The sequence below is a fragment of the Engraulis encrasicolus genome, chromosome 1, assembly GCF_034702125.1.
Source record: "Engraulis encrasicolus isolate BLACKSEA-1 chromosome 1, IST_EnEncr_1.0, whole genome shotgun sequence".
In the NCBI taxonomy this organism is placed as follows: domain Eukaryota; kingdom Metazoa; phylum Chordata; class Actinopteri; order Clupeiformes; family Engraulidae; genus Engraulis; species Engraulis encrasicolus.
The window spans coordinates 37,936,990-37,963,806 of NC_085857.1; the positions used below are offsets into that span (position 1 = coordinate 37,936,990).

The following is a 26,817-nucleotide window of genomic DNA, read 5'->3' on the forward strand; positions in this document are numbered from 1 at the left end:
TAGGTCATCATTTTGCCTTCTTGATTTCGCAGTTTGATATACTGTATAACTGCCAAGCAATAAAAATGAATCATCAATTTCCAATACTCAACACTCAGGGCCGGATTAATGCATAGGCTAGAAAATGCACACCTGCCAGGGGGCCCCTGATTGGCCAAAAGTAAAACATTGCGGTGTTGTGACAGGATGCAACATTGAACATTCATGTGCCTTATTGAGGACAGTTGGGACAAGTTATCCTTAATCCCTATCTTGCAATTATGACACCATCTATGTAAATTTGTTGAGAAATTTGCCTTCCTGGGTGGCCCCAAAGCAAGCCTTAGCCTAGGGGCCCCAGGACGTCTTAATCCGGCCCTACAAACACTACTGACCACTTTTATATCACTTCGACTCACTGTTTGAATGGTAATATTATTTCCCTGATGGGTAACAAAAGCTTTTGTAGATTGCACCTGCAACATCACCAATAAAAAGCATGCAAAAAATCGACACAGATTTCAACAGCCAAGAGAAAAATTGCAGTTTATTAATATAGGCCGAAAGAAATCTCCACCACAAATGGAAACATTTTTTTCGGTGCAAGTCAATGACAAGTCACATTCTATGAGGAGAAAAAGGAAACAAAAAATAACATTTAATAGCCAGCAACTTTTTTGAATCTCGGTACAGACATGTTCCTCGAGTCTTTTAAAACTAAAAAAATAAAGAAAAGAAAAAAGGCATAAAGCAAACTTTCCTCCTTGCTCCGTTTTACCAGAAAAATGCTTCTCCCTCTTAAGCAAAGAATCATAAGATTATTCCGGAAAACCCACAGTGCTTCGTTTGGCTGAGGGAGATGTTCTCATCTTAGGAGAATAAAAACATGGTGACGCTCTAACTGTATCTGTAATATGATACTGAGGGGAGTAGTATGAAAATGAACAACAAAAAAAGCTACTAGATTTGAGCACGATTAAAAGTTACCCCCTTTCCACCCCGTCATAAAATGAAACATACCCTCCCCAAACCCCCACCCGGAACAACCCAACCCCAACCCAAAGATAGCAGGTCTGGACATTTCTTCCCTCTCCTACTTTGTGCATAGATCAGGATCATTTTATAGCCTTCTTATAGCCACCTACACTACACTACCTTGTCTCAGAAAACCTCCCAAAACCTTATTTTTCCACAGAATCTCTTTCATTGAGTTGTCTGCCACCTGAATCGGATGGCAGGAGAGAGTAATGCACAATGATCCTTAACATTTTTGAAAAAAGGACCTTTGAGAGGAAAAAAATACTAAAAGAGAAAGAAAAAAACGAAAGTGCACGTTTAAAACGCACAACTGCATGTCCTCACACATCTTTCAACAATCAAAATCACTGATAACTGCGTTTGAATGTAAAGCAATGCCTACATAGATTTTTTTTTTACTTCTCAAAGTAAAGCACTCCACTTACAAAGTAAAAAGGACATTACAATTCTATTATTTGGTAAATGTGTAACTGCTACGGATTTTTTTTTTTAAGAAACAAAAGGTATGTTCATCTTCAAAAAATCCATAACCTTTCAGTGCTTAGAGTTGGGTTTTTTTGTCGTATAGTATCATTTTTTTCTTTTCCACTTTTCTAAAATTTCCACTTTCTCGTAAAAATTAACATTAAAATAGTGGAGTTGGGACTGTGGAAATCCTGGTCTTCCTGAGACGATAATCCACATCCTTTGTGAGTGTGCAAGATAGTGACAAGAATTATGTTGCTTTTACAGATAACGCTATAAATGAAATATAAAAGAGACATAACATCGTAGGTTTAGATAGTCTGTTAACACCAACAAAAATTCAAAGCAAAAAAAAAAAAAAGTACAAACACAAACACTGATCAATCCCAGAGTTCTGAAAGTAGCATAAATCTTCAATTTTGTAATTTTTTTGACATTTGTCTTTAAAATGGAAGATGAACTTTGTCCTTAAAACATCTTTTTCTTGTATAGCAACATTCCCATTATAAATTCCTTTTTTATTTCTTGTGATCTTCAAACACATGAAATGTTTGTAAACGACAGGTGGCTTTTTTTGTACGCTTCTTAAAGATAGAAAGTAAAAGAAACAAAAACAGAACAGAGAGGCACGACTGGATGGAGATCTGTGGGCCGGACAGAGCCTCACGTTGGCCATCTCTGTCTTCTCCACATCATAAACATAAACAAACAATAGTCTAGTCTCTCTACACCTAGCTAGCTATGGCCACAGTTCATTTCATGTCTTTTTTTAAATTCAGTTTTTTGCATTTTTAAGTTTTTTTTGTGTTTTTTTATAAGCATTTTTTTAACGTTTTATAATTTTGAACAAAAAAATGGTGCAATACTCAATGGATAACCAAGCCCTCGTTGAGGGGTGGTGGTTATTCAACAATGAAAGCCACAATAAGGTAGATTAACATTTTACAGGTTAAACATTTTACAGAGATCAATCAAACAAACAAACAAACAAAAAGATCTTGTTTTCATTAAGTCCTTGAGTAAACATTAACACATGAATTGTCATCGCCTCCCCCCTTGTTACTTAGTCTCGTTTTGTTTTCACGATTAGCTGAGAGAGGGGAAGAAGACCACTCAGTGCAACGTTAGATAACATCAGAGTAGAGTTTCTTTTTTGACAAGCAACAAGGAAATAAAAAGACACAACACTACAATTTATACTGAATGGATGACAACATAAAACATGGGCACACAGCTGGCGGCCCATGGAGAGAACACAGTCATTTGAGTGTAAACGCACACCCGCACACAATCATTCAAGCACACAGTATAATGATCTTTTTTTTTTTTTAGTTTTTGTTTTTCTTACATTTAAACTAATGCTGAACTTTTTAAAACTTGTCATCAATACCTCAGAAGTGTAGAAGTCACACTCACACAAAAAAGTGTTCACATTATGCTATTGGCGCTTCTTGATTCAAGTATTGTAACATTTATTTCATTTTTTTTATTTTGTTTTGATATGTTTATGATCTTTTATCTCTTCTGAAAAGAATGAATGAAACCATGGGATCTCGCGATGGGGGGGAAATGAGTTATGTACAAAATACAAACGAAACTAACAATGTTTATGTAAAAAACAGCACGTGCATATCCCATCAATAGAGGAACGTTTTTTTGAATCACGCAACCCATCAAGTATCAGCCAAAATCCCTTCCCCACTTTTTCCCTCATTACATTTATTTGTGGGGAGAAATTACATATATTGCTCATTTTACATTGTTTATTCAATCCAGCGTTTGTTTCTTTTTTGAAGTTAAAAAGGGAACATCTCTGCGATTAAACAGCTTCATGTCATGGTTCAACTGCAGGGATCATTTCCCGGTGCTGGTAGGTGTATACTGTAAGTTCTGGTGTTCTCGGGGGAGACACGCACACTAAAATGGGGGGGTGGGGGGGTGCATTTTTTGAGGTTCGCTGTTAAAACTGGACATGACAGTTTAAAACAAGGCAGTTTTAGACACAGGCATTTGTGATTTTTTTAGTTTCATTTTTAAAAACGTTTTTTTTTATTTTTTTTTTTAGATGCAGGCCTTTTAAACCCCAGTTAGAAGTTGTTAAGACTTAAAAAAAATGTACCTGTTCAAAATGCACCATTCTCATCAGAATACTTAGCAAAAGAGAATGTATGATTATAGTATAGTAGGGCCCAACCAGTCATGGCGGCGAATGGAAATGTTACAATTCTCTGGGCCCCCAAAAATATGTCTAGTTTTCGATGTCTCCGTAGCGACTGGAGACAAGAATATGACAAAGTACAGCATCCACAAAAAGGCAACCCTGTTCGGAACCCCCTCACTCCTGGATGACAGAGAGGTGGATTAGCAGACAGGAAAACGTTTCAGTATGAAGTGCAGTTTTTTTTTTCTCAACATATATATTTTTCACTCATTTAACTTTGTTTTGTCAAAATGTACTTTTAGAAAAAAAAATGCAATTTCATTTTTGGTATTAAAAAACAAAGTGGAAAACCAAACAAATGTACCAGGGATTCCCCAAAAGAACAAAACTGTGCACCTTTATAGCAGAATTCATAACCCCCCCCCCCCCCCGCCCTTGTCCCTCCAATATCTCCATTGTTGCTCCAAAAGTGGGGGGAGCTTTCTTCAAGACAAGGAAATGAAAAGAAAGAAGAGATTATCGCGAATGATCAGAATGAGGTTGATGATGCTCGCAGTCAGTCCCATCAGGCCACACCACCCTCACCCACCCACAAGAGCCATTACGAAGGTGCTTTTGCAGCAGGTCAGGACATTGGGGTCCATCCATCCTTCTCTCACCCCCTCTACCGATCTGTGTACGGCTAGACACAACGTGGAGCTGAAGAAAGAGGTGGGAGAGGAGGAGAGTTTGTTCTCCGTTTTCCTAGGCTCTTTCACTGTGTTGGCACATGAAGTCAGTGAAGAGCATATAGAAGAAACGAGAGAGAGAAGAAAAAAAGTGGATATCTTCTGAGCCCAGCAGCAAAAGGAGTGAAAAAAATCAACAAAATGGGTCCTGTTTTTCTCTTGTATTTTGATTGACAACAGACCCCGCTAATCCTTTGTGGGCAGATGAAGCGGGCCCCGTTAAGGGATAAGATCTAATAGGACCCATTGCACATAGAGACACACCTGTCAATGTGCCACTCCTAAACATGGTAGCTCTAACAACAAGTTGCAACCCACCCCTCCCTATTGACAGACAGAAAAAACTCGCCCAATGATGCCCTCAGCATATAAACACTTTTTTTAACATTACGTATATATTTTTTTCTGTTGTATCCCTCGCCCTGTCCTGAGATCAAGCTGATGTGAGATGTTTTGTTGGATTTTTTTTTTCCTTTTCATTTTCAGCAGAGTAAAATGGTGATGTACGAGTGTATATAACGTGCTTCCTGCGGAACACCTGATTTGGATTGTGTTGAGGATTTAAAAAAACAACAACAAAGAGCGTTGTGGTGTGAGGGGCAGTGTCTTCGTGGATTGGCCCCGATGCTATGGACACGCGCACACACACAAACACACACAGGGACGCGGGAGCGATGAGACGTGGAATTCAGAGAGCGAGAGAGAGGGCGTAAGAAGGTGGCTGTAAGAACATGTGCTGGAGGCTGGAGAAGAGTGAGAATGGCATCCATGCATCCATCCATTCATCCATCCGCCTCTCTGTCTGTCCATCCTCTCCAAAAGAAATGATTGGCACGATGTGGTAAAGGGTTGCCGATGTAAAGAAGAAAAAAAAAACACCACTACTTGCCACCTCTTCTCTTCCCCCAACTTCGACTCTGACCCAAAAACTCCTTGCAACCCCTCTACTTTTGAGTCTCCTTGGCTTTGCATAGAAACAGAAACAGAAAAAACCCGCGTCTGTTATAAATGTACCCCTTGCTCGGAGGCTTTGATAGAAGAAATCGTCTGAAGTCGACAAGAAAGAAGCGCGATAAGCCACTGTGGGCTAACTCGCACGCAACACGAAGGACATTTTTCTCTCTGGTTTGTTGGTGATGCTTGGTTCTTGGAGGACCATGTGCTAGCAGGAGGAACACAAGCTAGCAAAGAGCAAAGGCTAACGGAAAATTACGTTTAAGGGTGGATGGTAGCAGCTGCAATGGGACAGTAGGCAGGCTAGGGGGCGCCAGGGAGATGTCTTAAGTTATACACACACCCACACACGTTCGTTCGCTCGCTCACTCACTCACTCAACATTCTGACACAGAAGTCTGAGAGGCTACTTGACAATCATCAGATATACTAGTTAAACCTATGAAAACACGGCTACTAAAAGCATGACCATTTCAGGTTTTAAAAATAAAAAGTAACAATCAAACATGGCCCGTCATATTGATCCGCGGTTGTGCATTCGGTTACACAGGACAGACAGAGGCACCTCTTTTTTTTCCTTAAAAGAGAGTTTCTGCATATGAGCATCCAAGGTAATTGTTTAAACAAAAGAAAGACATTGGACATTAGTAGCAAAATTTGAAAATAATGTGAAAGGACACACAGGACAAAGCAAAAAAAATAACAATAACACATAAACTGGCAATTCAATTCCAGAGATCGGACCGTCTCAACTTCCAGCTAAAGTGATCGTTTATAGTTGTATACGAGACAGTAGAGGATGGGGGCATGGCGTGGTGGGGCCGGATGCAGGATGGGGGCTAGGTTGAAGGAGAATGAAGGAGTGCCTGTGCAGTGGTTCAGTATGGGGGGGGCAAAGGGAATGAGAGATAGACATTGAGAGAGGGCTGATGGGGCCTGTGGAGAACTGGGATGAGGGGGGTGGGTGGGGTCAGGGTTTGGGGTTCGAGGGGGGGTGAAGGGTCACAGGGTTGCGCCGGCTGCCTGGGAAGAGGTGCTGCTGAGGAATGTCAGACGGCCGTCGCGTGGCGTGCACTCGCTCGGTCTCCACAGCAGAGAGGCACTCAGTGGGCAGACAGTCGGCCAAGGTCGGCACGAGGACCCATCCCCTACCCCAACCCCAAAATAACCCACCCTACCCATGGATCATCATCCCGTCCCCCCAAAAAACAACATCATCATCATCGTCGTCGTCACCATCACCACCACCACCGCCGCCGCCGCCATCACCTGTATCCAGGGTAACATTGCATGTGTAGCGCTTCCTCCAGATACAATAATCGAAAAAGGCTAAGAAAAGACCATTTTGGAGTAACAGTGACATTCACTTTTTGATATTATAAGTCAAAGACAAACAACAACAAAAAAACAGCTTAGAACTGAAACAAAACAACAACAAAAAACACACACACACTGCAAGTTTTTTTTGTTTGTTTTGTCTGATTGTAAGATTCAGTCTTGTTTTTCCCTTCATCCTGACACCTGTTCATGTCCTTTTGTTTTCGTTGTCCTTTTTTTTTCATTTGAAGTCTGTCACAAGTCCCTGGACCAAAGAGGACCAGCATGAAAACAAAAACAAACAAAAAACAGTTTAAATACAGATACAGTACAAAAAAGAGCTAGGAGTTGCCATTGAGTTTTTCTTTGTTTTTTTGTGTTTTTTTTCTCTCTCCTTTTTTTCAGTTAAGTCCTCCAACATCGGCGCTCCTTTTTCTGATTTATTGGCATTGTAGGCGGAGCCACCTTTTCTTCATAAGTGCTATGATAGATCCCCTTAATAAGTTTTTTTTTTTTTTCCAAATGTATGGTTAGTCTCATGTTTGTACCAAATGCAAGGAACACTCTTTACCCCTTTTACTGCATTGGGAGAAAAAAACCCTCTTATTTGGTATTGTGCCTGTTTTCCCAAACCACTAGAACCCCTTGTTTGCTGTAGGGACAGTCTCCATTGGGTAGGGAATGAAGGAGGCTGGTTGAGTGTGGTTGGAGAGACATTGTTTTTTTTGTTTCGTTTCCTTGTCACCTGTCCCAAATCTCTCCTCTCCTCCCTCTCCAAATCACAACACAACACACACTGGCTTTATCACGAGTCACTTCCTTCCTCCCCATCGATTTCTGAAATACCCAACAATTGCAACAAGGGGTCACGGGCCTGGGTTGGGAAATGAAGTTCATAAGGTTTCTGTAGTTTTCAAAAACATGAAAAAACAAACAAAAACAGGGTAAAACGACGACAAAAATGTCCCGCTGTTCAGATGAACTGAACGAAACGAAAATCGGTTGATCAGGAAAACAGTGAAGCTCAGCAACGGTTTGCTTCAGTGGGGACGGAAGAGTCAGTGGCATATATTGCACAATGCATCACTTAGAAGGTGGTTGTGTTGTGTTGTTTAGTCTCCTTTCCTTGATGGACCATGACAAACGGAGAAAACAAGGACGCATAAAAAGGTTTCGATTGGGTGAGTCGTCGTGGTTAGGGCCATAACCACGTCACGAAGAATGGCCCTTTTGCTTTGTTTGTTTGTTGGTTTGTTTGTCTTTCTCCTCTTCTTCTTCTTCAGAAACAGTGGTGTGTTGGGACACAGAAGGTCGGGTGCCTGAAGAGACGTTTATAAACTTGACACACGGCGGTCCACGGTCCACACTCAGGTTAGGTTTTGACGTGCAATCTGCTCTCAGCTTATGTTGCAAGTACATACAATTCAACTTAACAAAAAAAAATCACCGGCCAGGTTATACCAGACACATGTAAGTAAGCAGTGAAAACTCCCTTTAGTCGTGGGACAAAGTCAGTCTAAAAAAATAACTGAAAGCACTAAGAAAAATTGAAACAACTTTGTAATGGGGGATTGCAGGGGGCGATAGGGTGATTGGTCTTGCTCACAGGACGCCCATTAGCCGAGAGCTGGCATTGTTCTTCACACTTTGTTCTGGTCCATTTCGCCTTGCTCAGGGCATGATGGGACTGTGCAAGGTTTCAAAAGGTTTTTTTCTTTAGTTAGTATTTGTTTTGAAAAACAAAAAAAGCAAAAAAAATGCTTGAAAAAGGACCTGGAGAGCACTTAAGGCTAATATCAGTTCAATTAATCAATTAATAATAACAAAAACAAAAAAAGTACGACGAAAGTAACACAATGGATAAAACTTTAAGAGCCTTTTTCTCCTGGGCCACAGGGCAGTTAGGAAGTCATTTTTGTATTTTTTGGGAAAAGGGATACACAAGGTGTTTGTCAGAGTATATGAGGTGTGGTTCAGGACTACCTCTTAAGATTGCTTCTCCTGACAATGCGCAAAAAAACATGAGAAACTTGGAACATTTTGTACTGAATGTTGAAAAAACGTAAAATACTTTTTTGTATCCATAAACTACATCAAGAAACTTCAAAAGGCTCATGTTGTTTTTAGAAATTTGATTCTCCCTCATTGAAGAGTTTTTTGTCTTCCACAGCACGAAGAGTCAAGAAGAGGGCACCCTTTGCTGCACAGATGGCCGAGCAAAGCATAAATAAAATAAAAAATAAACACTCAGGAGAGGTTTAAGGAGGGCGGAGTCAGCAGCCTCAGGTTAGCCCCACCCCCCCTGGTTGTTACAGCTCCACAGATAAAACTGATTATCGCCACATTGATTTGCTTGGTTTTTGCTCCTTGTTTCATGTTTTGTTGGTTTCTTCTCTTATTGAAGAAGAATAATAGTAAAAAAAAGATCTTCAATCTTTCTCATTTCCATTCTTTTGTGATTTGTTTTTTTCTTTGTTCGTTGTGTCCGTTTCAGCTGTTGAAATCTCAAAAAGGTTTCGTTGACTTCGCAATCTTCTGGGTCCAGCGTTGCAGCAGCAGCAGCAGCAGCAGGAGGAGCAAGATGCGCCTCCTCTCCTTTTCTCTTCCTTACATGGATCAAGGCGCATCTCGTCTCCTCCTCCTCTCCTCCTTCTCCTCCTCTTTACATGGACTCCCCACTCAGCAGGTCTCCCGGCAGCAGGGTGTTGATTGGAATGGGGCTGCCGATCACGCGAGCGTCCTCTCCGCCCGGCGGGCCCCAGAGGCTGGAGTACTGCGGCACGCCTCCCCACAGCAGCTCTCCTCCGCTGCCGCCACCTCCTCCTCCAGATCCTACGGCGCTGCCGGGAGCTTTGCCGGCTCCTCCGCCAACCACCATGGAGCTGGCGCCGCCGCCGTTGCTGCCGTGACCCACGGCGTGGGAGGCTCCCGGGGCGCCCCAATGGTGTCCCACGGGGGCATGTGCAGACGGACGCGTTTGATTGGTGCCCGGTGCGTTGCCCTGCTGTTGCCAGCTGGTGGTGTTGCCGCTGTTGGGCTGGCCTTGTGCAAAGAAGCGCTGCACCTCCTCCTCGCCCGCAAACTCCGCCAGGATGGTGGTGTTACCCAGCACGCACCTAGGGAACGGAGAAGAGAGGGGAACACGCACACGCACAGGAAATTGAGAGAGGGGAGCACACAAACACACACACGAAAGGTCAAAAGTTAATGCAACACAAATGCTAATGTCGCTAACAAAGCTACAACTGTCGTCTTGGTTTAAAATGATATTTCATGTGGTTCTTCTACTATACTGTAGATTCATCTCAACAACATAAAGGTCAATGTAGTCCAGGAGATAAATGTCGCTGAACTTAACAAATTTGGCAACAAATGTCACAGAGCTAGAGGCTTCCGTTTGTCAGAGAAAGGGAGGAAAAAATGCTGGGAGCACTTTTTCAGACCAATTACATTTTCTACAACATCTTGGTTTGGCACTAATTTTGCTCTATGATAGAATGATTACTCCTTTACGGTCATATTCTATTGAGTGGTGCTTATCGCCTGAACAATAAATCCCCCCCACCCCAACGTTCTTACAATATCAAATTCCTACAAAAAAAAAAAAAAAATCAATTACATCAAACATTAATCAAAGAAAGCAGTATCATCCTCCCAGCCATGACGGGAACTGTGCCACTATAAATCTCAACTACCCTGTCACATGTGCGTGGACTCCTTGGATCTGTAACACTGATGTTATCAAATCACTACAATACCACTACATTTATTGTAAACATTAATCAAAGACATCAGCAACATCCTCCCTGCCATGGCAAGCACTGTTCCTGTATGCCCAAGAGCCCAACTCACATGTGGCAGCGACCATGATATTCTTAAAAACCCAATGAATTATAATTAACAGCAGCGTGCAGCCAACCTATCAACTGAGCCAGCCTGTATATTCATTATTAGTCCAGGCGCTTACCATACACCCTGACTGCAAATGCAGTGACCAGAATATGCTTAAAATCTCAACTCTCAAGTGCAGTGAGTGAAAATAAGACTACCCAGGGACGCTGACGGGGGGGTCAGTTGTCCCGGGCCCAGGGAGAAGGGGGCCCCAGAATTGGATCCTCATTACATTACATCATTGGCCCTTTCAGATGACTTTGTCCCCGGCCCATAATCTCAAAATCTCCAACACTAAAGGGCAGGATAATTGTAATAATCTCATCTCTCCGCTACTACTCACATGTGCAGGGACTTCTGGGCCTTGGCGGCCTCCTCCTTGGAGCTGTAGCGCACCACGGCGTTGCCCTGCGTCAGGTTCAGGTGGAATGTAATGAGGGGCCCGTGCTGCATGCACAGCGTCCGCAGAGTCGAGCCGTCAATCTGCAGCCAGGAAAGGAAGAGGAGAGCAAGAATATGAGGCTTAGTTTCATTTTCAATCGAGTTTATCCATCCATCATTCATCCATTCTTTTACAATACAATACATTAAAGGTGCACTGTGCAGTAAATGGTCAAAAAAGGTACTGCAACTATGCTGCTCATTGAAACTGGGTTGCCTATAGCCAAAATGGACCTTTTCATGAAAGTTTACAAAGTAATAAAATAATATTTTCTAGTATGGCCCAAATAGTCATTTTTGCAGCTAAAAATGTCTTTCTGGAAATAAAATAAAAAGCAACTAAAAATCTTACACAGTGCACCTTTAAGGAGACGGTTTTAAACAAAGCGACTTATAAAATGGACATTCAAGCAAGTACATAGTGTGGGGTCAATACAGAGTACAGCAGTATACAAATAATTAACAACAGATAGAGAGCAATAACATATAAATAGTGGAGGACCTATTAAGAGTGGTGCGAGTTAGTGCCCAGGATTCCTCATGAAATAGCTTCACTAAACTTTGTCACTTTTGATACAGGTCTTAACCAAATGCAATATACTGTAATTTAAAAGCTGCATGAGGCATCATGTGTCCACATATAAGTAAATGTAAATAGAGCACTGTAAGGAAGCATATTTTGAAGAAACTTTGGACAAACATAAAAGCAATTGATGGAAACCATCTGATTGATGAAAAAAGACAGAAAGAAAAAGATCCTTGGTCCAGGCACTTAAGTTGATTAAAGCAGTAAAAAAACCAAAGAAAAAAACCCTTCATTATGTGGGCAAATGCATTACAAATCGCGCGTAACGCGCATCAGACCTACGGCCCTCCTCTGATTGGTGTGGTTGGGGGGTGTTTTTACCTGAGGTGTGAGGTTCCTCAGCACCAGCCAGCTGCTCGTACGGTTAGAGCTGTCAGTGCTCCAGGTGGTGCCCTCTGAGGAAAAACAACAACAACAGCATTAATAACACCAATACAGTACACAACTGAAACAAGAGAGCAAGAGAGTGTAAATTAGCCAGCAGGAGGGAGATGGATAAGAGGAGAATAGTAAAACAGCTTCATTATAATATAGTGATCGCGCAAGTGAATAAGGGACCAAAGAATATTGAGTGAGTCAGACACTAGGAGAGAGGATACTAGAGTAGGGGTATGAGAGAATGAGAAAAATGGGAGGAGAGAGAGAGAGAGAGAGAGAGAGAGAGAGAGAGAGAGAGAGAGAGAGAGAGAGAGAGAGAGAGAGAGAGAGAGAGAGAGAGAGAGAGAGAGAGAGAGAGAGAGAGAGAGAGGTACAGGACATGGAGGAGGACACCACCGCAAGAAGATGGCTGAGAGAGAGCGCTTGAGAAGGACAATGGGAGTCAGTCAGACAGTGAGAGAGGGGGTAGTAGAGTGAGAACAAGGGAGGCGAGGGAGAGACAGCTAAATGGAGAAGGACAGAGAACGAGAGAGGCAGAGACATAGAGCAGCTAAAGAGAGAACACAGCCAGAGCAGGACATCATGTCTGACCTGAGTAGGACGAGCTGTTCCAGCCGGGTCCAGCCAGGCCCAGGCTGTGGCCGCCCCAGGTGGACGAGGGCTTGGTGGGGTTGGTGAGGCCGGGAGGGGGGCGGGACGGGGCAGTGGTGTTGCGGGCGCCGGGGGGTACCTTCCACAGCTCGTGGGACAGCGACGCCTGGCTGTGGGAGATGGGCCCGGGGGACCAGGTGGACTTCATGTCCAGCAGCTTACCTGGTGACACAGGTGTGGAGAAAGTCAAGGCAAGTGGTGGTGCGCACATGCAAGACGCAGGACAAAAAGTCAAAACTAGTATAAACATGAAGATGAATGTCCGCACACAGCTCAGATGTTGCTTTTTTATTCTCAAGTGAACGCTTTCGAGCCTATCGCTCTTCATGAAGAAAGCGTTCAATTGAAAATAAAAAAGCAACACGGGAGCAGTGTGCGGACGTTCATCTTTATGTTCACAGTTGTGGAGAGTGAGCCACAGAATATTAAACGTGGGAGATCAAAGGACAAGGCAAGACGGTTCACAGCACATTTTGCAGTTGAATAAACACCCAGAGACTATCACTTAAAACACATAAGGCTCTTTTCCATAGTCGGACATTTGGTAGGCCTACAGCTCGACACAGCACGACTCGGCTGCCACTTTTTGCTTTACGATTGAGCAATCGTGTCATGCCCAATCGAAAAGCCAACAGTGGCGGCCAAGTCACGCTGTGGTCGAGCTTGTAGGCCTACCAGAAAACCGGCAGAGAAAAAGAGTATATAGAGCTCATCCTACTCTCAGTAGGGAAATGACACTGCAAAATGACCCTGTGTGAAGATTATTTTGGTAAGGGATAGTTCCACACGGCACACCTTAAGGAGAGATCCGTCACGGGGGGAAGGGGTTAAGGGGAGCGCTGTTAATTGGCCAAACACTTGGCCAATTATATTAACACTGCTCCCTCAAGTCAAAGGATTAAGAATGGGGCATATTCAGGAGATGGTGGGGAGGCACTCGCAATACTTGAAAACCAGGTTTCAAGTGGAATCAGTACAAAAACCTGATAAGTCAAGTCACGAGTCGATAGCAGATAACTCACACCTGAGTATGCAACACGCAGGCTAGACTACTCACAATGTAGATTAAAAAAGGGGGCTACTGAATGCAATAAAGGTAGTTGTCAAAGGGACTGAGTGCACCACACAACACTCAAATTTAAACACGCAGGTACCGTAAATCAATGTCCAGATTTACAAAAAGCCCAAAGGGGGCTACACCATTCATAAATGGCTCTTATGGTCCACTGATTGAGCCATAGAATAACAATTTCCCCCAATGTCTGGCTTACTTTATAATAGCCAGAATTTAATAAAAAAGGCTTTTGTAAATCTGGGGATGAGAACAATAGTTTACTGGAGCTCATTAGAGGGGACTTGCGGGGGACGGGACCACACAGGCTTGGGGTCAGCAAGGCCACACAACTGGAAAGGTCAAGAGGCAGGGGTAGCTGTGGGGGTGAGGCTGGGCTGGGTTATCACGAGCCAAAGTCAAGGCCCTTTAAAGAAAAGCCCATGGGACCTCAGATCGAAAACAAAAAAACTTTTCTCTCTCCGTGGAATCCCATTGTGTTTTCTTTCCCCCTTTTTCTATCTGAGGTCCTATGAACGGGCCATGACTTAAGCCATTAGTACACCAAGAGAGACCTACTGTACACTTCCTGAGTAACAGAAGTCATTATTTCTCGATGGAGGGTCGGAGAATAAAGCGACCAAAGCGAAACAACCTGAGCGATCAGAGCGAATGTCAGCGATTAAAGTCAACCTAATACTCTGAGCTACGACACGGTTAGATGAAAACCAATTGGAATGTTCATATCTCTGAATGTCCCAGGTTGATAAGCCAGAGCAGTTAAGTGATTAGCTAAATCAAACAGGTCTTCAGCGACCTCAGCTACTCAGGTAGTGTGTGTCGTTTTTGGTGTACACGCAAGCTTTAGACTCTCTATTGAGGGGGGTGGCTGGGGTAGGGTCCAGATGAGGCAGGGGCAGGGGGTGGCAATACCTGTGGCATCCTCCCCGTCAGGGGGAGGCAGGCTGAAAGAGCTCGTGAAGCCAGAGACTGGCCACTCACTGGAGGCCGGCAAAGAGCCGCCCTGTGAGGAGGTGGGGGACGAGCCTACACAAGAACCGACGAACGTCCCCGAGAAAATAGCAGCAGCAAGGATGCATGGAATGAGTTGGGGGGAGAGAAACACGTAATAGAAATTGAAATAAAGTCAAGGGAACAAAAAAAACAAACAAACAAACAAACAAAATATACTCAAAAATACTATCGTAAGATCATATCATATAATCTTATGGGGAGCAAACTGATTTATGAAAGCATGGTGATGTGAAAGATAAGTCTAATAAAGTTTATTTGACTAAGTTTCAGGATTTGAAATGGGTTAGAGGAGTTTTTCAGGCTTTAAATAAATGTGCACTCAAGGAAAAGCCCAAAGCCACCTGATGTCATAACCTTGGGGAAATAAAGACTTTAAAATCCCCTCCCGATCCGGGGGATGGATCATTCCCCCATCACCATGGTTGCTGGATAAGACCGATAATTTCCAGCCCCCCCAAAAAATGCTCAAAAAATGCCTGGAAGCACTAAATCCTGCCAAATTTGAAATAAATTCTATTGAATTCTGTGACCATAAATTGGCAGGGAAAAACTCACCCAAATGCCACCTTTACCTTTTTTTACCCACAGATAGTCATCCTAAACCGCTTAATCTGGCAACATTGCCCCCCTCACCTCCACTGCGGTCCCGCTGGAGGTAGCGGTGGACGTCCTGGATGTTGGTGTTGATGGTGGGGCCGCTGGGCACGCTGCCTGGGGTCATGTTGGGGTCGTTCTCTGGGTCGATGTTCTGCAGACCCTTCCATGGAACCCCGGGACAGAACTCTACAAGACGCAAACAAAAAATGCATCACTCAATCATAAAGGTACGGTAGCAAGTCTGTTCAGCTAAGCTGACAAAGCTCTACAAATTGGCAACAATGAACACTTCCTTACTCTTAGCGATGACTTAATTACGGAGCCCTTAAAATGACAAGTGAATGTTAAAAAAAAAAACAAATGTTTCTTGTGCACGCCAGAAACTTTCTTGTGCCCACCAGTAACTACAGGTTCAGGTGCGCACACGAAAGTTTCTGGTGCCCACGCAAAAGTTTCTGGTGGGCACGAGAAAGTTTCTGGTGGCCACCTAGGTATTTTTTTTTACTTTCACATGTCATTTTAAGGGCTCGGTACTTAATTGACGTAAGGCATTATAAACATCTCAACCTACATTTAAAAATTAAATGCATCCCTCAATATGCAAGTTCTCCAAATTACCAACATCAAACAAATCTGTACTTTTAGCCCTGACTTCACCTACATTGTTATGAATAGCTAGAAATGCATAGTTTACAGCTACTTATTGCACTGAGGAACTCAAAAATCTCACTAAAAAGGCCATAAAGGCACATAATTACCAAGAGGGCATCTGTACCTGTGTCACTTCCTTCAGGACATTACATTAGAACAAACAGAGCAAAGAACTCCTTCATCCTCATGGCAATTAACCAATTGAACAAAATATGGGAGACACATACTTGACATTATGGACATGGATATTTGTTCTAATGCACAACTGACCTCTTTTTTAAAAAACGTTTTTTTAGCAATCTCCTTGATTTAATTAATGCATCTCACCAGTGGTCTGTATTTATTTACATATTTCTTTACATATTAACTCATATGTTTAGCTATTTATTGTGTTTGTACTGTATGTTTTTTATTGTAGGCCTATGAGTGTTTTTATTCAAGATTCAAGATTCTTTTTAATGGTCCGGACGGAAATTTGTCTTGGACAAATTAAAAAGAATCTTGAATCTTGAATCTTATGTCATTCTGCTGTGATGTAAGAAAAAATGCCTTTTTAATGACATTAAAGCTTTCGAGTCAAGTTCAAGTCAAGTCTGCTGGGCTCACCAGGTGGCCAGCTGATGTTGGTCCCGTTGGTGATCTTCTCGGTGGGGCTCTTGCCCGACTGGCCCCAGCTCTCGGGCGGCACCAGGGGGCTGGTGGGGGACTCGGAGGAGGACATCAGGCCGTAGGGGCTATACGAGTCGTCCATGGGGGTCTTGCCGGTCGGGCCGTGGTTGGGAGCCGGAGGAATGCCACCTGGACGCACACCGATGAGACCTGAACGAGTCAGTGGATCTTTGTCTTATCTACTTATAGGATTCAATTCTCCAGTTTTTGGTAACACTTAAGAATAACAGGCGCTTATCAGCAATTAGAAAGTATTAATAACACTTAGTAAATAATGAACTAACAATGAACAAGGGTTAATATTTTATATGCAGTGCTATAAACACTATCATACTATTTACATAGTATTTATGACTCATATACAAACATTTGTAAATGTCTTGTTCATAATTAGTTCATTATTTACTGTTATTAATACTTCATAAGCAGTGTTAAAAATACTTAATAATACTATTTACATAATATTTGTTACTCATGCATAAACACTTGTAAAGGTCTTGTTCATAATTAGTTAATTACATATTAAGTGTTATTAATACTTTATAGATGCTGATATGAGCCCGTTATTCTAAAATGTTATCCTTTTTTATGTTAAATGCAGACAAACAAAGTAAATCTTCTGTGTTTTGGAATGCCATCTGGACCTATAATATACATGATATTACACTTAGCTGACACTTTTATGCCAAGTTTTTTGCAGTTATTTACAGTGTATTGGTTACAATCCCTGGAGCTACGTGAGGTTAGGTGCCTTGCTCAAGGGCACTTTAGCCATGGAAGGTGTAGGGAGAGACACAAATTCTTCCAAATAGTAAGGGTGGGATTAGAACCTGCAACCCTCTCATCCAAAAACCATCTCCATAACCATTAGGTCTGGGTGCCCCAACAACGCACACACAAAGACATCTCTGTCAGTGTAGGACCGGAGGAAAAAAATCACCAACAGAAAATGTAATTCCACAAGTAGGTGTGATGGGTCCGACACAGCTGTGCATGAATCATATTAAAGGAAGAATGCCGATTGCACTGACATTAGATTCAAGGAATGCACTATGCGGTTTTCTAAAGCACACAAATCTTTGTGTGGAAAATAAAGGCAAATTAGCTCGCCTGGGAACCCAGGCTGCCCTTAGAACAGTGGTTCTCAACCTTTTTTGAACAAACGCTCCCTGGACCTCATCCTAAGTGTCATCACAAGCCTGCCCATGCCCCCCTTACTATTAAAAAATTGACTAAATTGAATGTTAAATGGACTAAATGCCCCCAATCTCAACTAAGCACCGATCCCTCTCAACTATCCCTCAATACCCCCCTAGGGCTACCCAACGCCCCCTGGGGGGCTGTGGCGCCCCCGTTGAGAAACACTACCCTAGAGTCTTTGCGGTTTGGACTCTGCAAGAGGAGAAAAACAGTCAGACAGACATTCCTCCTTTTCTAAAGCCATGATAAACAGCGAAGCCGTTGAGTGTGACAGTCTGCAAACAGACGTCTTGGAATGTCCTTTTGGACCACATTATTGGTCGGCACTTGAAAACGGTGAAAGGTAAAGAGTCTGACTCACTGTCTGGGACTGAGAAAAACACAGGGTCAAGTTAAAAAGCTGGAAACCTTGGGGATTTTTTTTTTACAGAACGAGCAAATTGATCGCTACGATCCATGTCCAAAAGCGCAGACAGAGCCAACATGCCTGCCGTTGGGCTAACCTTAAATGACCTTACTAATAGTTAACAGTGATGAGCAATTTGAGGTTTACAAACGACTGTCCATTGAATTTCCATTATTCCTGTCATTTATTAATTTATTAATAAGTACAACTCTTACCCATATGTCAACAACTCCAGATGTAGAACCTGCTATTTATTTATCATATGCTATTGGACTAAAGCTTTGGAATCCATGAAGAACATCCCTTCTTGCCAGATAGTTAGACCAACGTGTTCCTCGCCTAAAGGGGGATTCATACTTGTCGTGACTGGCGCTACCCTCCTTCATACTTCACTCGCGACCTCACTCGCGACCTCACTCGCGCCGTCACGTGACCCAAAATGACGTCACACGCCGTGTCGTGAGCTGCCGTGGCGCGACGTCGTGCACCCCAGATATTTTGTAACTTGTCGTGCGCCACCAGCGACCATACAGGTAGGCAGACAAAGCAGGCGTTGCGAAGAGAGGCTACAACTATTGTAGGCTACTACAGAATGGATCATGCATCATTTTGAGGATAATAAAATGTCCTAGAGAGTTATTTAATCTTCTCTCTTAAATGTTGTTCAGTGAAACAATTGTTTTCTTTGTTCAGAAGCACGTTGTGTTCGGCGATATATTTAAAAATTCTGCCGCCAGAACAATGCTCTCACATGGTCTTGGAATTATCTGGCAATGTAGGCTACAACAAAAAATATATGTTTCAATGTGGTAAGTCACAAGTCAGACGTTCAGTAGCCCTACAGCAGCCGTGTTTGGCTTTCTATTTTATACATCCGTAGAAATCACGCTGCGAGTTGCGAAAGATACTGCCGTTTCTCTCATGAACAGCAGAGGGCACTTCCGACAATGCGAGCGAAAGCCTTCTGAAGTATGAATAGTCTGTCGCAAGTGATGACGTCATTAATGGTTCTCGCGCCACACGCGCCAAAGTGCGCACGTGAAGTATGCAGAGCCCTTAAGTGTCTGAATGGTGCCTTACATGTGTCAAGACAGGAGAATTGGAATTTATGGTATGAGACTAACACTTTGGAACCCTATACCTCGATTCTGCTAAGTTCAGTTTTTACCACAGTATTACTGCAGTCAAAGTCAGCACTGAAAGTCAAGATGTTCTGAAAGCTGCCTACCATGTACGTATGTATCCCAACACTGGCAATTACCTTTGACCATACCACTAATATCTTAACATCACAATGCCGTGAACGGTTTTGCTTACCATGTTTGCTCAGGCCGGGCTCCATGTGTGGCCCGCTGTCCATGGAGTTGGCGTGTGTCCACTGGGAGAGGCGGGACTGGGGCTGCGGAGGTTCCTTCATGCCCAGGCCCACCTCCATGCAGTTTACATTCATACTGGGGTTCAGGCCAGCTGCGGAGGGGAGAGGAGACAGGCAGCACAATAGATACACCAGTTAGCCAAGTTATTAGTCCTTTAACTTCAATTCAACTCATCACCTCATTAATGCATCACCTCAGGGGGCTTCATTAAAAATATCCTGTTCCATAAAAACCCTCTGACAAAATTGTAGGACTAATATTCAAACATAATATTCAAATTCACTATATTTCAAATTCGCCATATTTCATCTACCAGGCACTGATGGCTTAAAGGAACAGTCCACCCTATTTTGATTTTCACATATTTGCAGTATTTCAAAGCATTATTCATGAATGTGCATATCATTTTCGTCTATTTGTTTGCGTAGCAAACAAACACATCATCAAATGTAATTATAAACTAGTTTAAAATTAATTAGAAAAAATCACCAGTGTGCAAAACAGCTACTTAATGCAATCCTGCTATCACTTGTGGATTGATGCTAATGCTGCCCATTTACTTCCAGTGATTATGCTAAGCTATATGCTAATAATTCTGATACAATAAATCTGAGTACTGAAACACTGAGAGGAAAATGATATGCACATTCATGAATAATGCTTGGAAATACAGCAAATATGTGAATATCAAAAAGGGTGGACTGTTCCTTTAATTACCCTGTCATCTACAATATGTTTAAACACATTACTTTGCTTTGACAAACTTGCACAGATGGGCTCATTTCCCATCATTTGTACTCCAAAAAAAAAGTTGCAAGATACATCAATACAAGGTCAACTCAGCTGTACAAAAACGCTGAGTAAAATGAATGAAAGCCAAGCTGCAAAAAAAAGTGCTCACCTAAAGACTCACGGAGCAGCCAGGAGTTATAGGAGTTGGCTAAAACAAATTATACATTTTTTGATGGATCATGGTAATACAGATAGTAAAGGCCAAGCTTTACATTAATTAAAGAGCTAAAGAGTTTGCTTGAGTGAATCACAGACCGGGTAGGCGCTGAAGACTGCGGCTCTTTGGTCATAAGATTTGGTCACAATATTCATAAGGACCATGCTATGTTTCATCTACCTTCCACTTAATTACACCTACAATACGTCATCTGCAATACATTGTAAGAAAAAATACAACTATAGTTTATTTGACCAACATGCAGATGGGCTCATGACACGATTATGTGTTCTCAAAGAAACATTTCAAGATACATCCACACAAGGTCAGCTCTACAAAAGCGCTGAGCTAAAACGAACAAAAGCCAAGTAGTGCCTTTGAAAAGTGCCGAGTTGGCTGGCCTTGACTGCCGGGCCAGCGGCGGTGTGACTCACAGAGCGGGTAGGTGCTGCAGGAGTTGGGAGAAGACTACGGCTCTTTGTTGACAAGACACAATATTCAAAAGGACCACTGCTATATCTCATCCACCTGCCACTGATGCTTTAATGACACCTACAATACATTTCAAGACACATCAACACAACATCAAAGCGCTGAACAAAGTGACTCACAGAGCGGGTAGGTGCTGTAAGAGTTGGGAGAAGACTGCTGCTCTTTGGTCTGCAGGTCGTTGAGGCCGCCCGGGCCCTGGTGGGAGTGGGAGTGGTGGCCCGGGAAAGGGGAGGAGTCCAGGGCTGATTTGCCGGCTGCAGCGGCGGCGGCTGCGGCTGCGGCTGCTGCTGCGGCGGCGGCCGAGGAGGGGTGCAGGCCGGAGTGAGGAGGAGGAGGCTGCTGCTTCATCAGCAGGGCCTGGGCCAGCTGCCGCTGGTGCTGTTGGATCTGCTGCTGCATGTTGTTGATTGTACGTGCAACCTGGACACAGGAGAGGAGAGGAGGAGAGAAGAGAGGAGAGGAGAGGATGGGGGGAGGAGAGGAGAGGAGAGGAGAGGAGATGGGGGACGAATGGGGGGTAGAGGAGAGGAGAGGAGAGGAAAGGAGAGGGTGGTGGAGAGGAGAGGAGAGGAGAGGAAAGGAGAGGGCGGTGGAGAGTAGAGGTTGGGGGGAGGAGAGGAGATGGAGGGGTGGATGGGGGGGTAGAGGAGAGGAGAGGAGAGGAGAAGAGAGGAGAAGAGAGGAGAGGAGAGGAGAGAAGAGGAAAGGAAAGGAGAGGGTGGTGGAGAGGAGAGGAGAGGAGAGGAGAGGAGAAGAGAGGAGAGGGGGGAAGCAAGAGGAGGGGAGAGGAAAGGGGAGGGGAGGAGAGCATAGGGGAGTAGAGGATGGGGGGGTAGAGGAGAGGAGAGGAGGATAGGAGTAGATAGAGCAGAGAAGAGAAGAGAAGAGAAGAGAAGAGAAGAGAAGAGAAGAGAAGAGAAGAGAAGAGAAGAGAAGAGAAGAGAAGAGAAGAGAAGAGAAGAGAAGAGAAGAGAAGCTTAAAACAGTATACCCGGAAGGGCAAAATGACCCAGGTAGATGGGACTCAGGGTGACTCCAGTAATTGAAATACACCGCTTCATGTATGTACATAAAATCTGCCATGAGGGAAAGGAGGTGTGGGGACCAGACGGAGGTAAATAACTTTGGGTGACTCGAAGAGATGAAGAGCGCTGATTCAATTATAAGCTCTGCCATGTATAACCCTCAAGTCGAAGTGCCTTGAGGATATTTTTTTAATCAAAAACTTTTCTTTGTCTTTTCTGTCTCTTGGTTTACTGTTCAGTATCTCCTCTCCTTTCTTCTACACACTGGTTCGTTCATGAACTTCACATTTCCCATGGGCTTTGCATTTCTGAATTCTGGTGGACCTTTGAACTTTTTAAGAAGGTAGAAATAACGCTCCGAACAATAAACCTCATTAAATTAAAACAGCAACATTTTGATCACCCTGGACCTTTGTCAGCCTTCTTAAACGGTCTGACACTTTTGTCTGGCACCGGCTGCAACAGGAGAGTACCCATGTTCCCCGGGTCCTATATTCCCCGGTCTTTGTATGGGACCGGGGAACTTGGGGCCCTTTTTCTAAAAAAAAAAAGGGTTCTATGTTCCCCGCATTGTATCTAACCCTTCCTAAAACCATCCCTAAACTTAACCTGTTAGTAATGCAATGTTTCCTAGTTTTCAAATTGTCCCCTGACCAAAACTATCCCTAAACCTAACCTGTCACAGGTGCAACAACAACCTGCGCTTTGCCATGCGGTCTACTTGGAAGCAGCAGGGAACATAGAACCCTTGAAAAAAGGGTCCTAAGTTCCACGGTTGTGGGGAACATAGGACCCGGGGAACATAGGGATGACCCCGGCTGCAACAAGTGACTTTGGATGTGCGGTGCGCACCCTACCCAAAACGATACGATTTCTGAACTGACAGCATAATCCCAAGGCCTTAACCCATTGATGCTGGATGTTGCGTTGCGCAACATTGGCCCTGGTGCCTAGAGCTGCATGATGCAACATTCAGGCTCATGAGATTTAAGACAATTGTATTAAAAATCTTGGTATGTTAGAGCTGAATGACGGCGTTTAAATGCAACTTATTGCATGTGCATCAGAGGTTGAGATATTTAGTTTTTTATAGGCTGAGGGTAACTTTTCTAAAAAAAAGGGGTTAGGCATTCAGCCTTTTTTGCAAGTGCTATAGGCACCAATGGGTTGATGACGGTGACTGAAGCACTCACTTGCTGCTCTTGTTGTCTGATGGGGCCGGAGACGTTGCGCTGAGCCTGCATCATCTGCTGCTGGATTTGTAAACGCTGGTACGCCTGAGAGACGGAGAGAGAGGGGGAGAGAAAGAGAGAGAGAGAGAGAGAGAGAGAGAGAGAGAGAGAGAGAGAGACAGAGAGAAAAAGCAAGAGAGAGAGAGAGCAAGCGAGAGAGAGAGAGAGAGAGAGAGAGAGAGAGAGAGAGAGCAAGCGAGAGAGAGAGAGAGAGAGAGAAAGACCAAGAGAGAGAGAGAGAGAGCGGGAAAAGAAAACATACAAGAAACATTATAATATAGATCTTTAAAAAAAAGCCTTAACAGATCGTTTCACATCCCTGTGAAAGATCCTTCCATAATAACAATAACATTGGCAATAGACAAAAAAAAGTCAAAGATCCCTCCACATCCAAGTATAGACACACACACTCATATCCACCCCCCCACCGCATCCCTGTGTCATGTCTGGCGCACCCAGAGGTCTGAAGGAGGCGAAGGACAGCACTCATCAGATTTTTTCTTTGTTTATTCGCCAACAAACGTTTCGGGCAGAGCCCTTCTTCAGCGTGTAATGTGGCGATTGCCTTTACATGCTGAAGAAGGGCTCTGACAGAAACGTTTCTGGGCGAATAAACAAAGACAAAATCTGAAGAGTGCCGTCCTTCGCTTCCTTCTTTCATTCATTTATGCTTTATGTGTGATTTAGCACCCAGTTAAGAGCTGTTACAATATTTAGGCGATAGCGTGAGCGCGTCTTCTCCACTTTTCAAGCACCCCAGAGGTCGGTCTACCTGACTCACCATTTGCAGTTGCTGGAGTTGGTACAACAGGGTCATTTGTTGAGGGTTTATTGGTGAGGTTAAAAGTGCAGGGTTCAGGCCAATGTTTTTTGCTGCAAACTGCAAGAGCTGTGCTTGGACCTGCAGGCAGGGGACAGAGGCAGAGACAACAGAGGGGAAACTAATGCAGCGCGAAAACTGGACCAGATCCACCTCAAAATCCCACCACCTCGTCGCACCCCCCGTTTTTCCACACATTCACATGTGTCACACTCTCACTCTCATCACCTCTGCTCAAACTGCTCCGGACGAGGAACTAAATCAACATCCCTGCTCCAAAGGCTGCCCCCGGCCTTATGCCTCGAGGTTGGACATTTATCGAGGACACAACCTCAGTACATGAAAAGGTGGTAGGGGAAAAGACAAAGGAGGGAAAGGAGGCGAAATGTTGGAAAGCAAAGCTCCACTGCCACATGAAGCTTGATTCCTCCATTCTACCTTGATTCCTTCTTTCCTCCATGGGAGGAAAAAAATGCCAGAGGCCAGAGGACGCAAATGGAGGAGAGATATTGATCTGGACCCCCTGTACTGACAACAAGCGCTCATCTCAACTCATACAAATAGAAGAACATGACCTGCCACCAACACCAGACACAGACCTCACCATTCACTTTAACAGAGACCATCAGAGTGCCGCTTGTAAATCGTTTTTTTCTTTTTTTTGCTCCAATTGTGCAGTGAGTGAGTAGTAGTTGTAGTGGCAGTGTGTGTGAGATGTCTTTTACAACTCTCGCTGAGGGCAATATCACTCAATATGAACATCCCATTAGGGCCATGAAAGGAAGAAGGCACTGTCGGCAGTATGTGAGTCAGTGTGTGAGAGACTGTGTGCATCCACGGCCGTTTTCCATGCTCATATATATTGCATTGAGTTGCATGTACTATGTGTCTTTGTGTATGTCTGACTGTGTGTGTGTGTGTGTGTGTGTGTGTGTGTGTGTGTGTGTGTGTGTGTGTGTGTGTGTGTGTGTGTGTGTGTGTGTGTGTGTGTGTGTGTGTGTGTGTGTGTGTGTGTGTGTGTGTGTGTTCATATATTCTGTATAGTGTGCATGTACTAGCCCTAGGGCTGACCTGAGGGGAGGCAAAGTGAGCACTTGAGAAGGTGCATATGTGAGTGAGCAGTGAGAAAGAAAGGGCATTTTTGAGTGTGTGTCTGTCTGTAAGTGTCTCTCTGTGCATGCCTGTCAGCGGGGGCATCTGTGTGAGTGTGTGTGTGTATGTGTGTGCGTGTGCGTGGGTGCGTGCGAAAAAAAAAGGAATTTCTTCACGCCAAGTAGCTCCCTCACTGTGATTTATGCGATGAATGTCACATAATGGTTTGACCAAACAAAGGTCTTTGTCCTGTGTGTGTGTGTTTGTCAGTCTATGCATGTGTGCATCTATATATCTCTGAGGTGAACTGAGTCTGTGTGGGTGTGGGTGTGTGGTTTGCGCGCGCATGCACTTACGGTTCTGTATAGAGAAACTGAGGTGTGTGTGTGTGTGTGGGTGTGTGTGTGTGTGTGTGCGTGTCTGCGCGCTCGTGTGTGTGTGTGCGTGTGCACTTGTGGTTCTGGGAGTACCTGAGGGGAGAGAAACTGAGGCACTTGAGTGCGTAGAGCAGGCTGGGAGGAGCTGAGAGACGGCACTGACGGCTGAGGAGGCGGAGCCTGCGGCTGCTGCTGCTGCTGCTGCAGGGCCCGGACTTGTGCTGCTCCGCTACTGCCAAACATTCCATTCTGCATCTGAGGAGAGGAGAAAGGGAGAGGAGAGGAGAGAGAGAGGAGGGGAGAGAGAGAGAGAGAGAGAGAGAGAGAGAGAGAGAGAGAGAGAGAGAGAGAGAGAGAGAGAGAGAGAGAGAGAGAGAGAGGAACAGGGGAGAGAGAGAGAGGAGGAAAGGAGGGAGAGCGAGAGAGAGGGAGAGAGGGAGGGAGGGAGGGAGAGAGAGAAAGAGGGAGAGGGAGAGAGAGAGAGAGAGAGAGAGAGAGAGAGAGAGAGAGAGAGAGAGAGAGAGAGAGAGAGAGTGAGAGAGAGAGAGAGAGAGAGAGAGAGTGTGAGAGAGAGAGAGAGAGAGAGAGAGAGAGAGAGAGAGAGAGGGAGAGGGAGAGAAAGGGGGTAGGGAAAGAAGGAGGGAAGGAGAGAAGGAAAAGGGAGAGAGAGAGAGAGAGAGAGAGAGAGAGAGTGAATCAGCGAGGAAGGGGGCAAAGATAGACAGGGGAAAACGAAAGGGCAAAGGATGAGATGACGAGAGCAGAAAAGTTTCGAATACAAGGAGAACAGGGGACAAAAGAAAAAAATAAATGTATAATAAAAGGAGGGAGGCAGGGAGCGAGGGAAATTCCCAGTAACGAGTTTGCATACATAATGCATAACGCGTGCGCAAAAGACTAATGGCTCGCTGGTGGATAGAGCACTTCGCTTGACTTTAAATTTCGCTTCCCGACGAGCAAGAGAGCGAGTGAGTGGGGGAGTCTGACTGACTGAGAAGCCCTTAGGCAAAACATGCTGAATTAACTAAAGCTAAAAAGATTCCATGGACTCAATTTGCAACTTGACTGTCAGTCACACACATACGTTCCCTGCATTAAATGTCTCTATTAGAGTTTATGATATATCCCGTGTGCTATAACGGCCAGCAATAAAATGGTATATTACTGATGACTGCATTTAACTCGCTTTAAATCGAACGCATGAATTTGTATGAGCCTAAAACGCCTGCAAAAAGACAGACAGCCAGCCACGACTA

At 44.0% G+C, this 26,817-nt stretch overlaps 1 protein-coding gene across 6 annotated transcripts in view; it reads right to left on the reverse strand.

Annotated features, from left to right (window-relative positions):
- Positions 1 to 508: 508 nt before the first annotated feature.
- The window catches only part of tnrc6c2 (trinucleotide repeat containing adaptor 6C2), an 89,632-nt gene continuing 63,323 nt past the window's right edge, over positions 509 to 26,817 (reverse strand). For 2 of the 6 annotated variants that reach the window (XM_063201652.1, XM_063201658.1), the window contains exons 12-23: positions 25,655 to 25,816; positions 24,054 to 24,173; positions 23,234 to 23,317; positions 21,135 to 21,435; positions 19,516 to 19,665; positions 16,530 to 16,742; positions 15,309 to 15,458; positions 14,574 to 14,687; positions 12,530 to 12,751; positions 11,882 to 11,955; positions 10,877 to 11,016; positions 509 to 9,758 (exon numbers count right to left, since the gene is read on the reverse strand). In XM_063201652.1, coding sequence (XP_063057722.1) covers positions 9,305 to 9,758; positions 10,877 to 11,016; positions 11,882 to 11,955; positions 12,530 to 12,751; positions 14,574 to 14,687; positions 15,309 to 15,458; positions 16,530 to 16,742; positions 19,516 to 19,665; positions 21,135 to 21,435; positions 23,234 to 23,317; positions 24,054 to 24,173; positions 25,655 to 25,816 — 2,184 coding nt within the window. In that variant the 3' untranslated portion in view covers positions 509 to 9,304. The remainder of the gene's footprint in view (positions 9,759 to 10,876; positions 11,017 to 11,881; positions 11,956 to 12,529; positions 12,752 to 14,573; positions 14,688 to 15,308; positions 15,459 to 16,529; positions 16,743 to 19,515; positions 19,666 to 21,134; positions 21,436 to 23,233; positions 23,318 to 24,053; positions 24,174 to 25,654; positions 25,817 to 26,817) is intronic. The other 4 variants (XM_063201667.1, XM_063201682.1, XM_063201691.1 and 1 more) reach the window with 4 other exon arrangements.